The sequence below is a fragment of the Aquila chrysaetos genome, chromosome 15, assembly GCF_900496995.4.
Source record: "Aquila chrysaetos chrysaetos chromosome 15, bAquChr1.4, whole genome shotgun sequence".
In the NCBI taxonomy this organism is placed as follows: domain Eukaryota; kingdom Metazoa; phylum Chordata; class Aves; order Accipitriformes; family Accipitridae; genus Aquila; species Aquila chrysaetos.
The window spans coordinates 28,450,139-28,471,840 of record NC_044018.1 but is presented as its reverse complement, the minus strand read 5'-3'; the positions used below and the strand labels follow the sequence as shown (position 1 = coordinate 28,471,840).

General features: G+C 54.8%; 2 protein-coding genes across 6 annotated transcripts; one reads left to right on the top strand and one right to left on the bottom strand.

Moving 5' to 3' along the window:
- Positions 1 to 41: 41 nt before the first annotated feature.
- GALNT6 (polypeptide N-acetylgalactosaminyltransferase 6) lies at positions 42 to 13,912 on the bottom strand. Of its 5 annotated transcripts, none has more exons than XM_030037550.2 (11): positions 13,764 to 13,912; positions 7,937 to 8,540; positions 6,892 to 7,064; positions 5,736 to 5,885; positions 5,405 to 5,639; positions 3,949 to 4,066; positions 3,634 to 3,834; positions 3,030 to 3,161; positions 2,165 to 2,266; positions 1,912 to 2,064; positions 42 to 1,747 (listed from the first exon to the last, which is right to left on the bottom strand). In XM_030037550.2, the coding sequence occupies exons 2-11, from the start codon at positions 8,422 to 8,424 to the stop codon at positions 1,634 to 1,636; spliced, it is 1,866 nt and encodes a 621-aa protein (XP_029893410.1). In that variant the 5' UTR covers positions 8,425 to 8,540; positions 13,764 to 13,912; the 3' UTR covers positions 42 to 1,633. The 5 variants fall into 5 exon arrangements, with proteins under 5 accessions (XP_029893410.1, XP_029893412.1, XP_029893411.1 ...); XM_030037552.2 differs by lacking the exon at positions 13,764 to 13,912 and adding an exon at positions 12,845 to 12,952; XM_030037551.2 differs by lacking the exon at positions 13,764 to 13,912 and adding an exon at positions 11,144 to 11,195.
- On the top strand, positions 11,338 to 20,425 carry LOC115351132. Its single transcript, XM_030037555.1, has 6 exons — positions 11,338 to 11,387; positions 12,073 to 12,368; positions 13,050 to 13,117; positions 14,778 to 14,900; positions 16,084 to 16,616; positions 17,745 to 20,425. Exons 3-6 carry the CDS (start codon positions 13,069 to 13,071, stop codon positions 17,907 to 17,909), a joined length of 870 nt encoding a protein of 289 aa, XP_029893415.1. The 5' UTR covers positions 11,338 to 11,387; positions 12,073 to 12,368; positions 13,050 to 13,068; the 3' UTR covers positions 17,910 to 20,425.
- The last annotated feature ends 1,277 nt before the right edge of the window (positions 20,426 to 21,702 follow it).

Below are 21,702 nucleotides of genomic sequence, written 5' to 3'. Positions count from 1 at the left end.
GCTGCCAGGATGGGGAAACTGAGGCAAATGCAGGGCAAGACCTTCACCCACTCCAAAAAACCCCCACCCCACCCAGGACAGCCAGCACCAGAGCAGGGACCGGACATGACCTCCATGGGGCATTATTTTGAGGTTAAATGAAACACCAATGTAGTTTTTAAGAAAAACCTGATTTCTGGCCAAAACAGTTTCATTTTTTACCCCTTTAAAAAGAAATTGAGGCTGTTCTGAGCGGGGTGAACTTGCAGCAGTGAGGTTTTTGCTCCACTGATGGAGCAGTCACTGGAAAACAGCAGTTGTGGTAGTGGTGATTATCAGTTCACCCAGCTTAAAAAAAAAAAAAAAAAAAAAAAAAAAAGGAAAGGAAAGGAAAAAAAAAAGCACCTGCTGCATTTCTGCTCTTATCTCTAAGGAAAACATAAGATTTCATGGGGAAAATGGTCTCCAAATAATCACTTATTTGTTTTATCAGCACAGAAGGGAACACAGCAAGGGATGGCAGTGAAGCCTCCACCCTGGCACAGGACAACCCAACCCAAATTTGAACCACCCCAAATGTGATGCCTCATTGCAAAAGTGGCTTTAAACCCACTTCTGGGCTGCAAAAGGGAGTTTCCAGGGCAAGAAGAGAGGGGAAAATTAAATCAGAGAAGGGGTGGGAGCTCGGAGGAAGCCGGAGACGGGATGTCTGTAAAATAAATCATCTCTTTATTTGAGGTCATGTATCCAAAGACAGGTTCTCCCACCCCCACGCCACTTCCAGGAGGGGTGTCCCCCGCACCCCCCCTAAATGAAATGGCAATGAAAGTGGCAGCTACAGTAGTTGGGCTTGAAGAAAACGAGGGGAAGGAGGAGATCTCACACCTGGGCGCTGGTGAGAGCGTCTCCGGGAGGATGCCGCGGTGCGTTCGAGCTGTGCCATTCGGAGAAAAAACTCTCCTCCAGATCAGCACCAGGATGAGCAGAATCGCACCCAGCAATCATCATCATATAATAATAATAATAATAAAATAAAAAAAAAAAATCTAACTTCCCACCCCAAATCAAGCCTGATATCTAAGGCAGACAGCCCAACTTCTCCCACCCTGGCAGCAGTGATACACGATGCTTGCAGGGCTATGGCGGGCGAGGGCCAGATCCTGGCAGCCCCCTGGCAGCACTGGGTGCTGGGGGGGATTCCATTACCCACACGGGGCCACGACAAACCACGATCCACCCTCCCACGGGATGAGCCGCAGGGCCGGTCGCCATCCTCCTCCTCGCTGGCAGGAGTTTCCCACCCTGCTTTCACGTGCAGGGCAGCGTGGCCGCGTTTTTCAGTGCCCGATACGAATTTCCCAGTCTCTGGCTGGAGCCGGGGAGGGGAAGGATGAGCAGCAGCTGGGTACCAAAGAGCATCCTCAGGCATCACTACGACCGCCGCATTTTGGGCTCTGCGGGGTACCGCTGGCCAGGCTCCGCTCCCTGGGCTTTCCCCGCTCCAAAGGCACGGGACTTAGTTCAAGGCAACCATGAAATGCAGCATATTTAAGGCTTTCGCTTCTTAAATTAAAAAAAGGGGAAGTTTTTTTGGATTCTGGTTTCCTGAGCGCGGTTGGGGACGGCCAGGGGCTTGGGCCACTCTGCTTCCCGCCTAGGTGAAGGACCAGAGCTGGTGGGGGTCCATCGGGTCACAGGGAACCATCGCCGGGTGCTTCCCTCGTGCCGTCAAACACGTACCGGAGGCTGGGTTTTTAATCAGCCGGTCCTGCCAAAAGATAAAGACGGCATCAGCTCAGCGATGCTGGTGGGGCGAAGAAAGGATGCGACCGAGGGGAAGCGGCAGAGAAGCATCGCCACGATGGAGGGGGTGGACGGGACGATGCCACTGTCCCCTTGGGTGATTCCCGGGATGGAGACGCATCTTCTCACCTGTGCCAGGTCCCACTCCTCGTTAGCCGGCACCCGCCCGGGCTTCCCTCGGTACTGGCAGTCGCCCAGCTCGGCCGATCCCGAGCCCGCTCGCAGGCAGAGCTCCTTCCCGATATTGTGCCGCAGCTCCTGCTGGCTCGTGTACTCAAAATACTGGGTGGGGGGCAAGACCAGAGAGGAGACATGATGCTGCTGCACCCCGAGAAAGTAACCCCCAGGGGAAAAACAGCGGGGGGGGTTGATGGGTGCCCACCTGGTTGCCCCCCATCCCGTGGCAGGGGTACATGATGAGCGGTTTCCCACCGTGGTTGTTCTCACCAACGTCCAGGCAGCTCTTGGTGCCCTCATTTTTTATCTGTGGTGGAGGGGAAAAAAAAAAGGGGCAGCGGGGTAAGCTGGGCTCCAACATCCCGGGGTAGGGATCTGCCTTGGATTTGGGCTTTGTGGGGCACTTAGTTATCGCTGTACAAACATGAACCCGGTACTAGGTGCCGTGTCTGGGTCCCTTGTCCTTTCCAGGACGCGAGGAATGCCCGCGCCAATGCCTCCGTCTGGCCATGAGAGCTGCCAGGGACGAGGTTTTGGGAAACAAAGGTAAATTAAAACCCGGACGGGAGCCAGCACCCAGCCCTCGCCCTGGCTGTCGCTGCGTCCGACAGCTGCTTTCACATCGCCCCGGCTGAGGAAGGTCAGAATTAGACCCCAACAACCGGCTTGGAGGAAAGGGGCTTTTTTTGGCAGCTCCATCCTCGGGGACGGAGCCGACGCTCCACATCCTGCCCGTCCCCAGCTCGGTTTTTCAAGTCCACCCTGTGCATGTCAATGCTGGCACGGTGCTCACGGAAGCTTTCAGCTCTTTCACCCAATTTAACCCAACGCCACATCCCCGCGGGTCCCCCACCCCGTAACTCGCCCCAAACCAGCTCTGCCGGATTCCAGCTCTTTCACCATCAGCCAGAGCCTGAACCAGCCCCACCAGCTGGTGACGGACACGGCTGCACCAAAACCCTCCAGCACGCTGGTTTAAATGCAAAAACCCCAAACCCAGCCTTTTGGGGACTTCACTGCTGTAGTTATTTCTAGCCAAGGACTGAGCCCAGCAGGATGCTCATACTCACCGCTCCGTAAAAAGTTGGAGTCAGGTCAGGGACGAACATCTCTGGGTAGATGGTCTGGAGGTACCAGGTGAAGTTCTTGCAGTGGAGCTGCTCCCTCAGCTTGCGCCGGTCTGTAATGTCACCATACGTCTTCTATCGACAAAGTCACGTGAGAAAATTAAACTAACCTCCGAAGCCAGCAAGGAAAAAACAAAAAAAACCCTCCCGAGCCGGGGCTCAGAGCTGAGGGGTCTTCCCGGCTTTGTCATCGTCTGTCACAGTGTGCCCAGGACCCAGACCGGTGGTGGGGTCTTGCAAGACATCCCCAGCACCTGGCAGGTACCCTCAGGCTGGGGCCACTCACCGAGAGGGCTGGGACATTTTGGCATCACAGTACAACGTTTTGGTGTCGTAAAAAAAATTTTCACAATTGATGTTTTTCTACTAGAACACATTATGGTCAAAAAGAAAAAATAAAAAATAGCTTTTTGGCTACATCTTTCCACCTGCATTTGCCTTCCCAGCTGCAGGCTGAGCCCACCTCCTCCCTCTGCTCAGGCCCGAGCTCCCAGCAGGATCAGTCCCCGACCCAGGAGAACCAGAAGCCCGCCGGCATGCCCGGTACCTCTCTGGCCATCTGCGCAGCTTGCTGGTTCCTCCTGTAGAAGATCTCCTTGTAGTCGTCCATCCAGACCTCGGCCAGGCGGACCAGGTTCCTGGAGATGACCTGGGTGCCCTTGGGGAAGGTGTGGGGGCTCTTGGAACGGAAAACGTGACCCACGACGGAGCAAGGGATGATCTCGACTTGACCCCCACACTGCCAGACCTACAGGGAGGCAACGCCTGAGACGTGGGGGGGGGTCCAACCCTCCCCCCCATGCCCCCCAACAAGAAGCATCCCTGAAGATACCCTTTGAAGATGGCACCGACCCATCCTTACCCTGAAGGACATTTCCACGTTCTCGCCCCCCCAGATCTCCATCTGGTCGTCGTAGGAGCCGATGTGCTCGAAGTAGGACCTGGAGATGGCAAAGAGGCCACCGGCAAAGGTCGGGGACCTAAGGGGAGGGAGAAGGGGGGGCAAAATAGGGTTAAAATAAAAATAGAAAAGCAGAAGTCTGAGTTTTGGGGACATCATGGCCCTCACGGCGACTGTGAGCACTTTGCAGCTGTGTCCCCCCATCTCCCTACCCCATCCAGCTGTGCCCCAGATGCGGTGGCTTTGGTGGAGGGGCTGGACCCAGCTGCCAGGAGGGGACGGAGGTGGCGGTGGCAGCGTGACACCGAGGGGCCTCGCCGCCAGCTCTCAACTCAAAGCGAAAAGGGGATATTGTTACCGAAAACCTATCGCCGAAAAGAAGGGGGGAGATTAGAGCACAGCGGCCGGCGCCCCATTCACTCCTCTGGCTTCTCTAATCTTTTCCATCTGATCTTTAGAAGAGGCTGGAACAGAAACTTGCTTTTATTCAGGAAAAAATAAAAAAAAATAAAAAAAAAAGGATTCGCTGAGCTGCTGCTTTCCTGCCGAGCGGAGATGAGACAACGCCGGGAGCCAAACCGCCGGCTCACGGTAAAAGGGACCTTTATTGGGACAGGGACGTCTCCTGGGTGACCTCTGCACAAAGCCAGCCCTGCCGCCAGCCAGGGGACGGGACGTGGATGGGGCCAGGCAGGGTGTCCGGTATCTCCCGGTGGGAGCACCCGGCTTATCGTGGGGCACCAACAGAGAGGTGCAGTGGGAAAACCCGTTCAGGGTTTCTCTGCATGCTAAATAAGGGGATAAAAACTGGGGTTTTGGTGCAGTCTTGCTGTTGTGCCAGCACAGGTGCCCACCCTGTGCCCAGGTAGCTGGGTATCCAAGAGCAAGAAGGTACAAGACAGTGATTAAACCCTTAACGAGAGACTTTGCAGGAGCAGAGAGATGGCTGGAGGCAGTTCAAACGTGTTTTTGCAAAGGGTCCTTTATGGCTCCACATTCACCAGATCCCAAGGGAGATTTCTCCTCTGCCAGCCCCACGGCTCTGATCATGTCTGAGCATCCTCTCCCAGGCACAAACCACTTGAGATCCCTCAAGACAAGCATCCCACGGGGGAAGCTCTGCTGGGAAGGGACAGCATCACCTACTTGGAGGGATCAAAACCAACAGGGAAAACGCCAATTTGTTGGGAAAAGGAGCAAAAACAACTGGAGGAAGGGGCAGTTTCTTGGCACAGGGCACCCAGCTCTTTGCCACCCTGGCTGTCCCTCCCTAAGCACCCTGTAGCAGCTGCGCACATTCAGCCAGTTCATTTTGCAGCCTTTTGGTCTGGACACGGTGTTCCCAGGGCTCATCCAACCTTTGCTACCACCACACCAGCTCCGCAGTGGATAAAAATCCCCCCCTGTGATGGCTTACTTGATGGGGAAGGTCTCATCCTTCCTCCGCTGCCTCTCCCGGGGTGGGACGACCTCCCAGCCGAAAGTCAGGCTCCAGTCGAAGTTGCCCCGGCTGTGCTGTTTGCCGTTCTGAACGGGCTTGGAGAACTCGAAAGTGTTGAGATCGATGGTGGCGATGTCGGGGCTTACGACGGCCGTGGGCTCTTCGGCGATGCGGGATAAGAGGGGCTCCAGCCAGCCGTGGAAACATTCACCTGGGACACAGGGAAGGGTTGGCCATTGAGTGGAGACAACTTCACCCCCCCTCGCCCCAGCAACCTGGAGACCCCCAGGAGGTGGTGGGTACTCACAGTGGGCATCCAGGAAGGTCAGGACCTCCCCGCTGGCCACGCTGGCCCCCAGCAGCCGTGCCGTGATCAGCCCTTTACGCTCCTCTTGCCGCACGACTCGCACGATCTGGAGCTGCTCCACGTAGCGATCCAGCTCATCCTTCAGGTACTCTGAGGTGGGGCAAAAAGAGCCATCAGATCTGTTGGAGTGGGGGAGATGCCAGTCCCTGCATCCCACCAGCCCACCCTGCTGCCCCCTCCCATCGCATCCCATGCCATGCCATGCCATCCCATCCCTTCCCATCCCATCCTCTCGCAGGAGCTGCTGCTCAGACCCTGCACCCGCATTCGGATCTGGGGACACACGGAATCTCCTTTCCCCCAAATCCCAGAGTGTTTTTGGCTAAAGAAAGGGAGTTTTGCAAAGAAGCCGGCCACCCGCCCTGTCTAATCCCCCACTAGAGAGGGATTAGGGGAACGATGGGGTGAGAAGGTCTCATGCCCTGCAGTTGAAATGTCACCAGGACCGACCGGACGAGCTGTCACCGAGGGAAGGGACAGCGGACAAGGTGTCACCAAAGGAAATCGGGATTTCTCTCCCTCTTTGGCAGATGCAGCCAAGCCAAAACCTGAGCGAGAGCTGGGATGTCCGGAGAGCCATCCCAGGAAGGGACCCCAAATCCAACCCGCGTTCCCACCGCAGCGGGAGCCAAGCTCACGGGCAATAAAGCCCTACACCACCCTGAGGTTTCTGCTCCTTGGGAGCCCATGCAGACGCCAGAGGCGGAAAGGAAGCATTTATCTCTGGGGCGAGTGCAAAGTCCGCTCCTCCCCAGTGCCCCAGCGCTGAACCACATCGTTAATTTACTCTGGGTGTAGCTAATGAGGTTTGCAGCCTGGCGGGCAAGCCGGCCGACGGATGAGGTGTTTGCAGGACGTGGGAGGAACGCCCAGTTTTTCTCCAGGGCTGGGTTAACAGCAATGCCGGAGAAGGGAAAAAATCCCCGTGGGTGCTCCTGGGCGGATGGGAAACAAAGTGGAAGAACTGTCGGATGCATCCCAGGCTGCTCGGAGACTTGGCATGAGCCGCTTCTCCTTCGAGTGGCTCACAGCCGCTGCTCCCAGGGATGGAAAGATGCTTGGCATCCCCCTGCATCGCACCGCGGCTCCCACTCACCATCCGTGCTGGCATCATCCACCAAGATGATTTCCTTCAGGAGGAGGGCCGGGGAGGCGTGCAGGACGCTGTACACCGTCCGCAGCAGCGTCGACCAAGCTTCGTTATGGAAGACGATGACGACGCTGGTGGTGGGCAAGGGGGGGCACCGCTTGAATTTCTGGTCGATGCACCTCCGAGAGAGAAAAGCGGTGGTCTAAGCAAGACGGGGTGGGGTGGGGGGGCAAGACAGAAACAAAACACCCCTTGTCCCACCCGAAACCCCATGGCAGGAGAGCAGCTCCTGGCCCCGGTGGCTCTCGGCTCATCGCCGCTTGGATTTCAATTGATTTCTACCTCTCCCCCCGTCGCCGGTCGAGTGAATCACATTCCTGCTGCCTGCCGGGCCCCGATGTCCCCCCCATTGTCACTGCTACACCTGCTAAGCACGGATAATCGCCTGCTGGCATGGGGGGGGGGGGGGGCAGTTTCCACACCAGGGCTGGGTTTCTACCTCCTATTCAAGCCTTTTTTCCACCCCAAAATCCACTCCCCCAAGCCTTCCCCAGCCCAGCCCCTCGAGCAGGCAGGGGTTGGGGGGGCTATGCTTTAATCCGGCAGCCCATGGCCAGAGGGCAAGCGAGGAAATCTCTTGAGTTTATGCCTCTTCCTTCGCCTCCCCCTCCCAACTCAGCGGGGTCTGAGGCTGTTCCACTCGGCTAAGAAAAGAAAAAGTCCGATTACTGGAGCTGGCTGAAATGAAAGAGGGAGGAGAGGGAAAGAGGGGGGAGATGCTGAAGCCACCCGGCTGCGAGCAGGTACATGGAGACACAAAGAGCCTCTGCTGGCTTTTGCCCATTGCTGTTAAAAACTAACCCCAAGGGGACAAAAATTAGGGGGAAAAAAAAAAAAAAAAAGTATTTTTTCAGCCCTCCCTCCGTTCGATCCCCTGCCAGTGCTTGGTGACAGCCCGTCCCCAATCTGCTTTTATTTCCCCTTAAAATCCCCCCCCCCGACCCGCCGGGAGCAAACGGACCCACGGGGCTCTTTGGGTGATGGCTCTTACTCCGGCGGGCGGCTGTCAGGTCCCAGCGCTCGCTGGAGGGAGATGCGGTCGCTGGCGAAGGCGTTGAAGCAATGCTTCTCGTAACCTCGATCCTTCTCCTTCGTCTCCTCCGGCGTCCATTGATCCTTCTTGAAGGCTTTGCCGTCGGCTCCGGGGCTGGCGGGGTCTTGGGGGGGTCTCTCCATCAGCGGCCGAAGCTCCGCCGCCGTGTAGACGCCGGGTAGGCAGGAGCGAGCGCTGGGCAGTGGTTCCTCTTGCCGAACCGGAGCTCTGATCTGCAGCTTTGGCATCGAGTCTCTGATGTTGTTGACTGCCCCCAGCATCAGGTCGAGGACTTGGTCCTTCCCCTGGACGATGTTCTTCAACCAGGGTTCCTCGCTCGGGTCCTTGTTCCCCACATCCTTCTGCAGGATGAAGAGGAAGATGACGAAGACGGCGCCTGCCAAAGCCACCTTCAAGGGGCTGTAGCGTCTCCGGAAGAGCCTCATTTTGGTTTTTCCCCCCTGCCCCACGCGGTTTCTGGAGGGTCCTCCCTGCGGCGATGGGTGTTTCAGGGACGCCGGGTCTCAGGGTGCTTCATGATGTTCTGCTCTGCTCCGGTAACCTGGGGAGGAGGAGAAACATCCGCAGGTTAATTCACAGACTGGATGCACTTCGGCTGCAACCCCTTGATATTAACATGTATTCATATATAATTAATATTCCATTAATAATATTCACTCCCTGCAAGGGGGCAAGGGAGACCTGTAAAATCCCCCCATGGCTCTTCCAGGCGTAAATCCGTGCTAAAAAGAAAACACCAGGAAAAAGTGAGGTTCGAAAAATGCTGCGAGGTGTGCTGGATCTGGCCACCACGAGTGCGGGACTTTCCCAGCAGTTTCTCTCGTGACCGAGCCAGCAGCTGCAGCATCCCCCCCTGCATCCTCCCCGTGCATGCCAGGAGCAGCGTAACAAAGCTAAAATAAAGCCTCAAAATTTGCCGAAATATTTTTGGTCGGGTAGAAAGAACCCTTCCCTGGGGTATTTTTCCTGCCTGCAGCATCGCTGGGAAGGAAAACACGTGCAAGACCCTGCGGCGCTTCGGTTTCGGCTAAATTGGAGCAGCAGATTTCGTGTCCGGTGCCCTGTCCGGCGCAGTGGCCACCGAGAACTCAGCACCGGCTGCAAACCCTCCGCCGGGACCCGGCAAAAACTGAACTTTCCCACCGCAAGGAAACCTCCCGCGGCTGCTCTTTGTGAGCCGCTGCCGCCGGAGCATGGACAAGCTCCGCGGGAGCCATTCACCGGCATCTCCTCCTCCTCCTCTTCGGACTCCCCCTCCCTCCTTTATTTCTTTTTTCCTTTTCTTTTTATTGCCTTGGAAATGGTGCGGCCCTGGAGCTGAGAAGGGCACCTGCCAGCAACTTCAAGGGCGAGGAAGCTTCGGCTTGTAAAGGAGGAGGGACGAGGCGGTCCCCGGGGTCACCGCTTTCAGTGCCGTGGGGATCAAAGCCGGCGGCCGGACCACGCTTCACTGCCAAGGCCACCCGTTCCTGAGTCATGGCAGGGCCGGGTGGCACCGGTTCCACAGGGGGGGTGGTAAAAAAAAAAAAAAGCAGAATTAAGGAAAAAAATAAATCCACCTCAATTTCTGCTTGTGTCTGAGCAAAGATGCTCCCACCCCACTTGCGTCCCTGAGCCCCAATGCTTTCGTTGCACAGTGCGAGCCGCTGCCATGCAAGGAGGCAAGTGGTGAAGAGCAACTCACTTTGGGGAGCAAAACCCTGTTTTCACTATCTCTGCATCTGTCCGAGAGTCTCCTTCCTGCCATGTTGCTGTGACCACATTAATGAAGCGCGCTCATTAGCCATGCGATGCTAATAAACCCCGGGGCGACACTCGGGCACAGATTTGTGCACAACAGCAGCACTGCAGCTCTCGAGGGAGCTCCAACCCCAACTCCCTTCCCAAATCCCTTCCCCAAAAGGGGCCAAAAAGCAAAGTAACCCCCACCCCAAATCCTCCCCAAAAAGCGCTGGGGTGGATTTTGCAACGAGCTGCAGCCCAAGCTCCTGGCATGCTTGCACTCGCCGCTACCAGCCCTGCAAAGCCACAGGTTGACGCTGCTCCCTCCCATCCAGCCCATCCCGAAAATCCCCTGTCGGGATGCGGCTCGCCCCATACCCAGGAAAACTAACGCCAAAATTATCCGGTGGAGCCCATTGGGTTCCGAAGAAGGGGAAAATGGGCTTGGTGGAAATTTGGTGGTAGCCAGAGCATCCTCCGTGGTGTGGGAAGGAGGAATCGTGGGGAGAGGTGGAAATCGAGAGGCACTGCCCCAGCAGAGGAGGAAAAAGGGGGAAATAAATAAAATAAAAGCAAATCAACACTGACACCGCGAGCAAACAGGGCAGCCGTGGTCGACGTGGCCACACGCTCCACGTGGCAGCGAGCCGGCGGCCACGATTGCGACCTCGGAAGCGGTGAGGATTGCAAAAAAAGCCAACAGCGGGAAACGGGGTGCAATCCGGCAGCACCCTGCTACCCTGCCGCCGGTTGGGCCAGGGGAAAAGCCCGGTTCCTTACCGGTGCTGCCAGCGGGGTTTGGTTCCTCTCACCCGAGCGTTGTGGTACGGCTCCAGTTTTAGGAACCGGTGATGCTGTGGGGGTTCGAGGGGAAGGTGGGGGGTCCCACCACCCAGCCGCTGGCCTCGCCCCGGCTGGGATGAGCCCTTGGGGTCCCGGCCCCGGTCCCGGTTGTGGGGGGCCGGGGCCCTCCGGAGACGGGCTGGGTGGCAGGGGGGGGGGGATGCCTCGTGGGGGTGAAAGGGGCCGGATCCTGCCCACCGCGGAACAGGGAGCCACACAGCCCCGGGTGGGCTCCATCCCGGGACCCCAGACCCTTCCCCCGAGGCGCGGGACTCCGCACCGGGACCCCCCGACCCCTCTTTACCCCGGGGGACTCCGTCCCGGGACCCCCCGGCTCCTTCCCCGGGGGAGGGGAAAGCTCCGCACGGGGACCCTCCAGCCCCTTTTCCCCCCGGGACGGGACCGGGCTCCGCACCGGGACTCCCCGGACCCTCTTTTCCCAGGGCGGGGGCTCCAGACCGGTCCCTTCCCCGGTGCGCACGGGCTCGGGACCGGGCTCGGGACCGGGCTCGGGCTCGGTGCAGCCGGCTCTCCCTGCCCGCCCCCCCCCCCCGACAATTCCCCCCCGCCTCCGCTCACCGGGCTCCGCGGCAGCGGCAGCGGCGGCGGCGGACGCGGGGTCGCAGGTGCCGTCCCGGCGGGGCGGGGCGGGGCGGGGCTGGCGCGCGGGCGGGGCGGGGCCGCCGCCGCCACCACCACCTGCCGCCGCCCCGGGGTACAGGTGCGCGGGGGTGACACCGCCGCGGTCCTAGCGCCGCCCGCCGGGGGAGCGACGCTGCCGTCCTAGCGCCGCCCGCCGGTCTGCCGCCGGCTTGGCAGCGGGGTAGCGGTGGGGACAAGGGGTCTATACGGGCCGTATAGGTTGGGCACGGGGGCTATAGGGGCCTGGCACTGGTGGTGCGGGGGGCGGCAGGGGCCTATAGAGGCCACAAGGGCCTGGTACTGGGAGTGGTGGGAGCCTCAGGGCCTATAGAGGCCATAAGGGCATGACCCCAGGTGTGCTGGGGACCAGTAAAGGCCTGGCACTGGGGGTGCTGGGAGCCTCAGGGCCTATAGAGGCCATAAGGGCATGACCCCAGGTGTGCTGGGGACCAGTAAAGGCCTGGCACTGGGGGTGCTGGGAGCCTCAGGGCCTATAGAGGCCATAAGGGCATGACCCCAGGTGTGCTGGGGACCAGTAAAGGCCTGGCACTGGGGGTGCTGCCCGACCGCCAGCCGGCAGGGAGAGAGGCCCCAGCACGGTGCGAACGCCCTTCCTACCTGTGCTTGTTCCTCAGTTCGTGCCACATTTTTTATTATTACTCTTATTTATTAATTATTCCGTGGGCGCTGCAGAGCTTCCTGAGCTTCCTGGCTCGGGGGCAGCAGTTCCCTGTGGCTGGGAGTTTATTTACTGTCAGTTTTACTGGGATGTAATAATCACTGGCAATATTTTTTGTGAGCACACCGCTCACTATAAATAGACTACCAACACGGGAACTTGCTAATTATTCCCATCCCTCTGTGAGTCTGTCTCTTCGCGTCGACCTGCCAATTGCACCAGCTTGCTGCTCTCCACCGGCGCCCCGAACCTGTGCTTGGGCACGAGGCCGCGATCCCCCGAACGGCGAGCCCCCCGCTCCGAGCGCCCCGTTTCCCACGTCCTTAAGACCCGCGTTTAACACTAGATGGTGGTATCTTCATGAAGCTTCGGCCTGAGGATCAGCAGCTGCTAGACCCTGCGCGAAAACTCCCTGGAAAAGCCAGGTGAGATGCTGGTGGTTTGAAAGAGCCGCTCAGAGCCGCTTCAGGGACGATGTGACAGGTACAAGCCCATTGGCGAGGGATTCCTGCGCTTGCAAGGAAAGGCACAAGCAGCCCCCAAACCTCCCCTGCACCCCAGGAGAGGCTGCGGTCGAGATGCGCAGGAGGGAGGAAAAGCAGAAGGGCAACGGGGAAAACCCCAGTGGCTTCTCGGGGATCTCGGAGGGACGAGCCCTGGGCGGGTTTTAATTGCCCAGCTGAGGATTTTGCTTTGGCTCCTGTGCTATACGGAGGATTTGGGAGATTTGAGCTGGGGCAGAGTAAGTATTAATTTGGATTATTGGGATATTAGCTTGAATATTAGCTGCCTTACAGGGGATAAGTCGGGCAGGGCTCGGAGGCACCGCAGACGCACAAATACCCAGCAGCCTCCCCGTTAAAGCACTGAAGAGTTGCTAGAGAAAGGTGGGGGGAAACCGAATCCCAGAAAAGGCACCTGCCTCACCCAGCGCGGCGCAGAGAGGAGCCAACACTCACCCGTCGTGAGGCCACCCTTGGCCTTCATAATCGTCTCCTGTGCTTTTCAGAGCTAAATTTAAACCCTGGGTTTGCGCAGTGGCTGTCTGTAATTCACTGCCGCTTTGTTTCCTGCCTCGCTGCCGTGCAGAGGTTTCGCTCTTAGCACAAAAACTGAAGGGGAAATTCCCTACCCCAAAGTTTGCTGCTGCTAAACTTTTTTCAGCTGCAACTCGCCGAGCCCGATGTCGTGCCGTGGCCGCCCAGCTGGGGAAAGGAGGGCCCCCCACCAAAGTAAGTGTGCTTCTGTGGAAAACGGAGCTTTTGTGGCTTCGCAGGGTCCACACCAGGCTGTGTTGTGGGAGACGGGGTGGGGACGGGCTTTTCACTGCGTTAAATCAGCCCCATTCCCCCGCGCCAAGGGAGAACACGGCTGAAGGCAGGTCCTACCCCTCCAAGTTGATCGGTGAACCCTGAGCATCTGATTTCCCCAGGATTTTTGTGTTCTCAGATTGCTTCTTTTAATTGCAATTTGTGAAATGCTTTTCAGGTTATGCAGGAGATTAAAATCTCCCGGTGCACCGTCCTCCTAGTGTCAAAAAGCAATTTGGGGGAAATGAAGAAGCAGTTAACTACTGAAAGAAACAGCAGGGATCATACAAAATCAATACAGCCTTGCTTGGGAGTGACAGCTCCAAATCACACACTTCTTAATAATTAATTGGCATAATTATATATAACTCTCAGACAAAATATATCCTCTTAATCTTTAATTTGATAAGTTAGCTATGGAGTTAGCGCTTTGGAGGGTGCAAAACATTTCAACTTGTTTTTTAAGAATCAGTGGGACCCAAACACCCAAAAATACGATGCAGTTGCCATCACAGCTTGTTTGCTGTGTGAGAAGTGCAGAAATACCTGCACTGGAAGCGAGCCTTACCATTTTGTCTGTAGTTTTCCTTGCTCCGGGTGCGTTTCCTTCGGGCCGGTCGGGATTTCTGCCTTTCACCTCTACCGGGGAATCCACATCACCCTGAGCATTAGAGGAGACTCCATCAAACCGATCAGCCGAGCCCCTAATTACAGAGCCGGAGCTTAGATTTGCAGTGCTGAGCAGCAGCGAACCTGGAAAATATGACAGGAAGCAAAGCCGATTTGCATATTTATGCTAATCGAGATTGCACGAATCTTTCAAATTAAAATGTACTTTGCAGATGGCTTGCAGATTTGTACTGAGCTTTGGTTTTATTTATTATCTTTCAGACTGGTAATAATTGGTGCAATATGGTAAAACTGGAAAGTCTAATCCACAATACAGCTGTTAAAGCAAGGAGAAATGTGTTGAACACAATGCAGGGAGGTTTTTCTTTGTAGTAACAATATTTGGTTAATGCATACCGTGTGGGCATGAGCTAGATTTTAATTTGCAGGGTATTTTTGAGAGCAGAAGGGGCAGCTTGGGGCTGAGCTTCTCAAGAAAGGGGAATTGTGCCCCCACACTTGGACATTGTTCCCTGTATGGGTTTGTTGTCGGGAGTTTGTCTGCTCTCATGCCACTGCACAAAAAATTAGATCCCTTGGTACTAAGTGAATGGGAAATGCAACTTTTTCCAGGTAGATTTTTCAATAAATGGGACTTTTTGTTTGTTAGGAGCTGAGCTCGTGGCAGCTGTGGGCTGAGGGGTGGAAAAGCCCAGCTTGGCTGTTCAGTTATCCCCTGACTCGGAAAGAATCACTTCCCTTTTCAGTTTTTTTCTGTGTAAATTGTAACAGAACTGGGAGTGCTTCTTTCTTTGCAGTCCCGCGCACATGAGCACGTGGGATCTCCAGGGATCCTGCAGCACGACCGAGCCTGGTCCTCCCCATCCCATCAGCTCGGGGTAACCTCGGCAGCTCCTCGCCGCCTTTGAATAACACACAGCCGGTCATTTCCTCTTCCTTTTCTCCTGATCAGGCGCGATGGAGATGGAAGAAATATTCCTCCAGCTCTGTGAGGAGGTCGCCAGGCTGCAGGATCTGTGCACCAAGCAGGGCAAGCTCCTCCAGAAGCTGACTGCCAGGAAGGGACCCGTCCTTGGTAAGCAGCGGGGCTGGGGAGGGTACGCTGAAACTGCAGATCCGGGCTGACAGGTGTAATCTGAACCTTTGTGCTGATGCTGGCAAGAAGTTTGCTGTGGAAAGTGGGGGTAACGAGAAGCTGGTTTAAGGCAGAAGCGTGCTCTGCAACCCGTGCTGGCTGTCGTGGCTTTTTGGCTTCGCCTTCTCCATCAAACACGGAGTAACGTGTGTGTGTGTCTGCTTAGAGTCATGTTAAAACCGCCGCAGGCGTGCCGCTGCTTATTCACACGTCTCACCCCTGGGGAGAGGGGGAAGGAGTGTGGGGCAGATGGTACCCATTGCCTGGAGCGGTTTTGGGAAGCAGGGGCGGCGGTGGAGCCTCCACAGCCTGGAAACCACCCAGGGAAATGTTCTCACCCTCCCCAGTAACCTGCCTGGTTTTCCAAGAAATCTCCCTCCCGACCCCCCGGCCGTGGTCCAAGTGCTCATCTGTCCCCCTGAAAGCAGTCACATCACTCCCGCAGGGTTTTGCATGTTCTTCCCGACCTTAAAGGGTGTTTTCTGTGGTCAGGAGGGATTGGCTCAGGCAAACAGCCGCCATGTGCTGTGAAACCAGCAGCCTCGTGTGCTCCCCACCATGTGCTCCCCACCTCTGTGCTCGCCTCATTTCCCCGCAGCTCCGCCGTCTGTGTGTCCTTCCTGGGGCTGGTGTGCAACTAAATGTCTCCAAACAGGACCTAAACCAAAGCCATTACTGGGATCAGCCCTGCTTTTGGGGACGCAGCAATGTCTCAACATCTCCTAAGGTAGCTAATGCTCCTCCAACCCTCAGCTCTCTCTGGCTGTCCTCGGATGCCCTTTCTTCGCTGGTCCAGCCAGCTGTATGATTTATATCCAGCTATATGATTTATAGAATCGTTTAGGTTGGAAAAGACCTTTAAGATCATCGAGTCCAACCATCAACCATGCCCACTAAACCATGTCCTGAAGTGCCTTGTCTATGCGCTTTTTGAATACCTCCAGGGATGGTGACTCAACCACTTCCCTGGGGGACAAGCGATGGGGACAAGTGAGCTTTGCCAGCAAGGAGGTAGCACCCAGTTGTTTTGCAAGCACAAAAGGAGAATTAGGCAATGGGAAGGCAAACCACAAACGCCGTTAGAGTCCCAGGAATGACCGCTCTGGCTTGCTTTCTTTCAAAGATATCCCCGTGTCGCTGCCAATCCAGTGCACGGAGGATATGGTCACAGAGGAAGGGGAAAGACCACCGGACAGCCACCAGAAATGCTCAGAGGCATCGGCATCCACCGCCGCCGACCCAGAGGGCTCTGCTCATCCCCTGGCGCAGCCGCAAGCTGCCGGGATGCTGCCTGGCTTCAACGGCAAGTACCCACCAAGCACCGCGAATGGCAGCGTCTTCGATGGTGGAACTGGAGGAGCAGCTCTTGCCGTAGCTTTTGGCAGCAGCAAGGCAGAGAGGAGCGAGAAGGTGGATGTAGATACGTGGCTGAAAACCTGTAGGATGCTTCCTACTTTGAAAGGCCCCAAGGAAGAAGTGAGAGCTTGCTGCAGCCCGCAGGAGTTGGTGGCACCAAATCCAGTTGTTGTGGACTCCTTCCTGACTCTTCTGGATCTCTACGAAGCCCCAGAAGCCCTTCGGAGAGAAGATGCTCCCAGTGAAAGTGCTCTGCCTGCTGAGGCTAAAGTCCCGGTAGAGATCCGAGGACCCGTGAAGGTAACGCGTGAAGCTGACGGGGATTTTTATCTGTGACTTTTGCGGGCTCTTCCTGGCGTAATGACATCTGTCAATCTTCAGCATCCTCTCCTTCAGCCCTGCTGTAACATATGGGAAGCTGTGGCAGAGTGGAGGTTTAGGGTTATGTCCTGAAAAAGTCCCTAGGCACCCAATTCTCTGGTTCCCAGGGGAATTGGGTACATAGAAGCCCCTGGGATCTGGCTGCCAAGCAGCACCTGATGCACTTTGGGAGAAGTCCCTCCCATAGTCCTTTCTGAGGCACTGAAGAACTCTTGAAACAGTCGATTCAGTCTCAGGGGAAAAAACTGTATCAACCTCCTTTGGCTCTGGAAATTAAATGAGCTCTTAAATGTTTTCCTTTTTTCTCTCTGATTTATATGCCCCAAAAAGGATGATTTCTAAAGACATCCTAAACTCTGGCCCCTCAGTCCTCCCGGTAAGCCTTCATAATGTGTGTTACAGGTGGGACACCAACCCTGGACTTACCAGTGAGGGTGCCTATAATGGCAAGCCCATTCCCTTTCATTCCTTCTCCCAAATGAGACCCTTAAAAATTATTTTACGTCTGCCATGGCTACATATTCATGGGGAAAGCTATTGATTTTCAGCCTGGGCTATATTTAGAAGCTAGTTTCTTTTTAAGAAGCAGGAGAAGAAAGAAAGAAATGGAAGCGGTGTCTGTCTGGTAAAGCCCTAATGTGCCTTATCAGCACTTAAATGATAATGGCACAAAAAGGAAATTACAAATGCGCTCCACCTTGCTTTTTACAAAAGCACTTTTCTCATGTTCTGGCTTGGATAGCAATTGTAGCTGCTGAGATATAAGCGATGGGCAATGGGGGATGCTCAGGTGCCGTACAGAGACAGGATCCTCTGGTGGATTTTGGCGAGGATGGAGCGAGGGGGGACTGAAGCTCCCCCAGACTCCAGCACGGGGGAGCAGCCCTTAGCCCAGCCTTTCTGCAGGCACAAAAACTTGGTGTCTGCTTTTGGAGGCTGTGCTTCGGCATGGCAGACCCTGGGATGGAGGCTGGACGCAGCTGGGGGCTTGAAAAAAGGCTGCTTCTGCCATTCCCACTGACCACTTTTCCCCTTTGCTCCTTGCAGACATCCTGGACGCCGGGCTGGATGCTGGAGGACGGTACGCTTGGGCAAGGAGCCATCCTCACCTCCGAGGGTGCTCAGGCTTGTGACATTTGCCAGGAGATTTTCCCCTCAGATGCAGTGGGTCAAGCAGACTATTTAAAGCACGTCTTAGCCCATATGAAGTAGGACTTGTCTTCGCGATTGGAAATTCGAATATTTGCACCTCGACCAACACGACAGGCTCTGGACCTTCGTGAGATCCTGCCGTCGGCTTTTACTGGGGCCAGCTAAGGCAGCAGTCCTCTTCTGTGTAATCCAAGGTGCTCCCAAACTCGGTCCCTGATGCACTGTTTGATGGGCCGGTTGAGGGCTCTGGGTGTGTTTTGGCTTGTTGAGCTTTGTGGATATCAAAGCCGCTTCTGTCCTGGGGTCCCGACATGTGTAGGGCTGGGCAGGGGAGCTGTAACTCAAGTTGGAATGGAAATTTTTCAAAATTCACCTTTAACTGGGTGGAAATGAATTTTCCATAAATAGTTAGGGATGTTTGAAAAGTCACATTGGCTTTTTCCAAGATCATGGAAGGCTGGGTGGGAGAATTGCAAGGTTTTCATGGTCACTAAACCTGAACTGGCCTTTTGAGAGAGGCTCAGTGGCACGATGGCATGGACTGGACTGCACCTTCCAAGTGTGTTACTGGGAAGGGCATAACTGAGAGCTCTTCTCACTCCTGAAAACCTCATCAGCTCCAGCTCAGTGACTTACAGGAGTTTAATTGATCCCTCTCCAGGTGGGAAGAGGCTTATCAGCACCTGTCGGCATGGGGTCGGCTCTCCCGGCTCACGTCCCGCTGCATTTAGAGAGCAGTGGGGCAGAAAGGGGCTCCTCCAGCACACGGTTGTGATTGACACGCGTGTTATTGTCCCATCTTTCTATTTAGCCTCTTGGGGAAAGCGTCTTTTGAATGAAAAGCTCTGGGAGGCGGTGGGCGGCTGTGACTGGGGGATGCAGAGGATGCAGCTTCTGGTCCTGTGGCTGGTTCTTTGCCAGAGTCTGGGTGAACCTCGCTGGGCTGTGGTTTGCCCTCAAGCAAAGTTTTGATCTTGCCCTGAATAATAGGAGCAAGGAATTGAATGTGAGGGTGTCATCCATGTGACCAGGATTATTATATTTGTTCATTGACAGCACCTGTAGTTTGAGTGTTATATAGCACTCTCATTCAGTGGCTATCCATGTGTTTTGCAAAGGAATTCACCCTCAGAGGTGGGGAAACTGAGGCATGAAGCACAGATTAGCTTTTTTTTTTTTTTTTTTTGGCCTCATCTCAGGCCTTTGTGTTTTGCAAGTTGCTTCTGAAATGGATTTGGCATCCCATGTTTGAGGCAACTTGCATTGAAATCGATAGCCAGATTCTCCTCTACTAATTGCAGTCTCCAGCTCCAACATCTCATCTTTAGCTATGCAGATAATAGTCATGAGTAGAGTCTCTCCCCAGAAATGGAACCGCATTTATAAATTTGCTGTGACCGCGGTGGAGCTGATGACAAACATCTGTGTGTCCCGAGGATCTTGTCCTTTCAGACAAGACGTGGATGGGGCAGGGTGCTGGGCTGACAGCACCGTGGTCCCTGGCTAACCTGGACTTTGCAGAGGGCAAAGCTGTTTCTCCGAGAACTGTTTTCCAAGACAAATCCTGCAACTTCTTTCTTTAGAGCCACAGCTTTGAGCTTGGTTTCTCCATTCGCGTGGATATTGGAGCTGCTTTCTGCCCTCGGCAGAATCAGGACCTTTATTTCACTGAAGGTCAAAGTGGGTTTTCTCCATGTCATGGTGCAACTTTCCCGCTAGCATCTCCTGCTCCAAGTTTCCTCCTGTGACTCCTCAAATAAATTAATTAGGTGGTGGGATGATTTTATAGTGTTTTGTGCTCTTCTATAGGGCCTGGAAGAAAATATTGTTTCCCAGCGTGCTGAGTTACTGGAAGCGCCAGATCAGAAAGCAAGCCAGAGCAAGAAAAACCATAAATTTATTTGGTATAAAATTGTAACAGCCATCCAGAATTTGCCGGAAGGGAGAAGACCAGCCCGGTTCTTCTTGCTTTGAGAGCACGTCCGGTAAATTTAATTTAAAAATCGCAAGCACAGATGGCTTTTCTCAAGAGTCAAAGCAACTGTGGCGCAGCGCTGGTTTCCACGAGCGGCCGTGCCGAGGCAGCTGCGCTGTATGAGGCACCGTGTTGCCCAAAACAATGCGAAAAATCACACCGGGCGTGTTTGGGGTCACCTGTGATGAAATTTTGGCCTGATGCTCCTTCCCTGGTGATGCGGGATGGTCGAGCAGCTGAAGTTCAGCAAACTAACTTCACTGCTTGGCCTTTCTCAACGTGCTTCATTATATTTTTAGATGTCATGTTGTGCGGTGCAATTAGTCACCCCCTTCCCAGCCAGATGGTCCACAGTGACACAGGAGCTTCTATTTTATAATCCAGTACTTTCCACTGGCATGAACGTGTCCCTGCTTCCTAAATAACCTTAAGTATAGGGTGTTTGTCTTAACTGTGGAGAGTGGGTGGCATGTTACTGTTTTTGCCCAGGTTCAGCTCACCGGTGAGTGTCATTTCGGAAAAGGCAGGAGCTGGGTGAGGGCAGTTTCCTGTAAGGAGAAATTGGAAAATCAAGAACTGGATTAAACCTGCTTTAATTCTTGCTGCTGGGCGTATGCATCGGGCAAACACAGGAATATGTGCCTCCTCCCTCGGCTCTTGTTTTCAAACCAAGGCTTGAAAAAGCTGGAGCAGGCAATAACACTCCTAGTGAAATCCAAGCCAGCAAAAATGCAGCTGAAAACCAGATTTGGGTGGAAAATGTTCAGTTGTTGAGTTTTCTAATTAAGGAGCCTGGGATATGGCGAGGGAGAAGGGGCTGCCCAGGTGCTGGGGGGAGTGTGGGTGTCCTGGCAATGTGCACATATCCATGCACATGCGTGTGCACACGCACATGCACATAAGCTGTGCACCAAACTATGTACAAACGCCCCCAAACTCCAATATCAGACTCTTTTGGGGCCATATTTTCAGAGGAGCCAAAAGAAACGGGGATCCCATGGGGCAGGAGGGGGAGATGTAATCCCTCTAATGGGAGAGTTGATGAAAAATTTAAGTTTTCTGCAGCAAGAATGATATTTCTTGAAGGAAAAAGTCTTTCTGAGTACTGTGGTTGTCCCCAATCTCTTCATCATTCTGGGAATTGTCATCAGAAATAAGGGAAAGGAGGATCATCTCCCCCCCCACCTGCAGCAGGAACCCGTCTGTGCCACCAGCAAGGATGGGAAATCACTAATGGCTCTGTTAATTAATAACTGACCCTCTATTTTCATCTCCCATTAATGGAAGAGAAATGTTTCTTGATCCCATTGCGTTTGCACATGAGCTCAGGGACGCTGAAGCTGGAAGATGGAGCAAAGGATGTACATTTTCAAGCAATTCAATAATCAAGTATTGTTTTTAGAAGAGTTTGAGCTGACAGCAATATCTTGGGCCGGCGGTTTAGGGAGGGGATTCTACGTTTCATTTAAGATTTTTGCTAAAGGCCTTTCTCGGGGGAAAAACAGGCAACTGGGGCTAGTGGGGAGGGCTAGGGGGGCCATTGCTGCAGCGGGGAGTTGCTGCCGGTCCCCTATGTGAGTGATTGAAGGGTGGTTTTGAGCTCAGTTTCTCTTGAAAATATTAAATGCTTTTGGGGTTGTAGAGGACACAAAATTGGAGCTGCCAAGCCCGGTCGGGGCACAGCAGCATTTCAAGTGTTTGCTAAGATTTTTGTAAAATGCCTTTTGGAGGGGGAAACATCCATTTCCCCCCCCTCCCCAGCTCCATTTCTGAGCAAAGAGCTGGGTTTGCCCTGAGCTGGAGTGTGGGGGTATGGGGTGGGCAGTGCTGGCTGCAGCCTGGGGGGGGGCAGTTTGGGTGGGAGGATGCAGGGGGAGG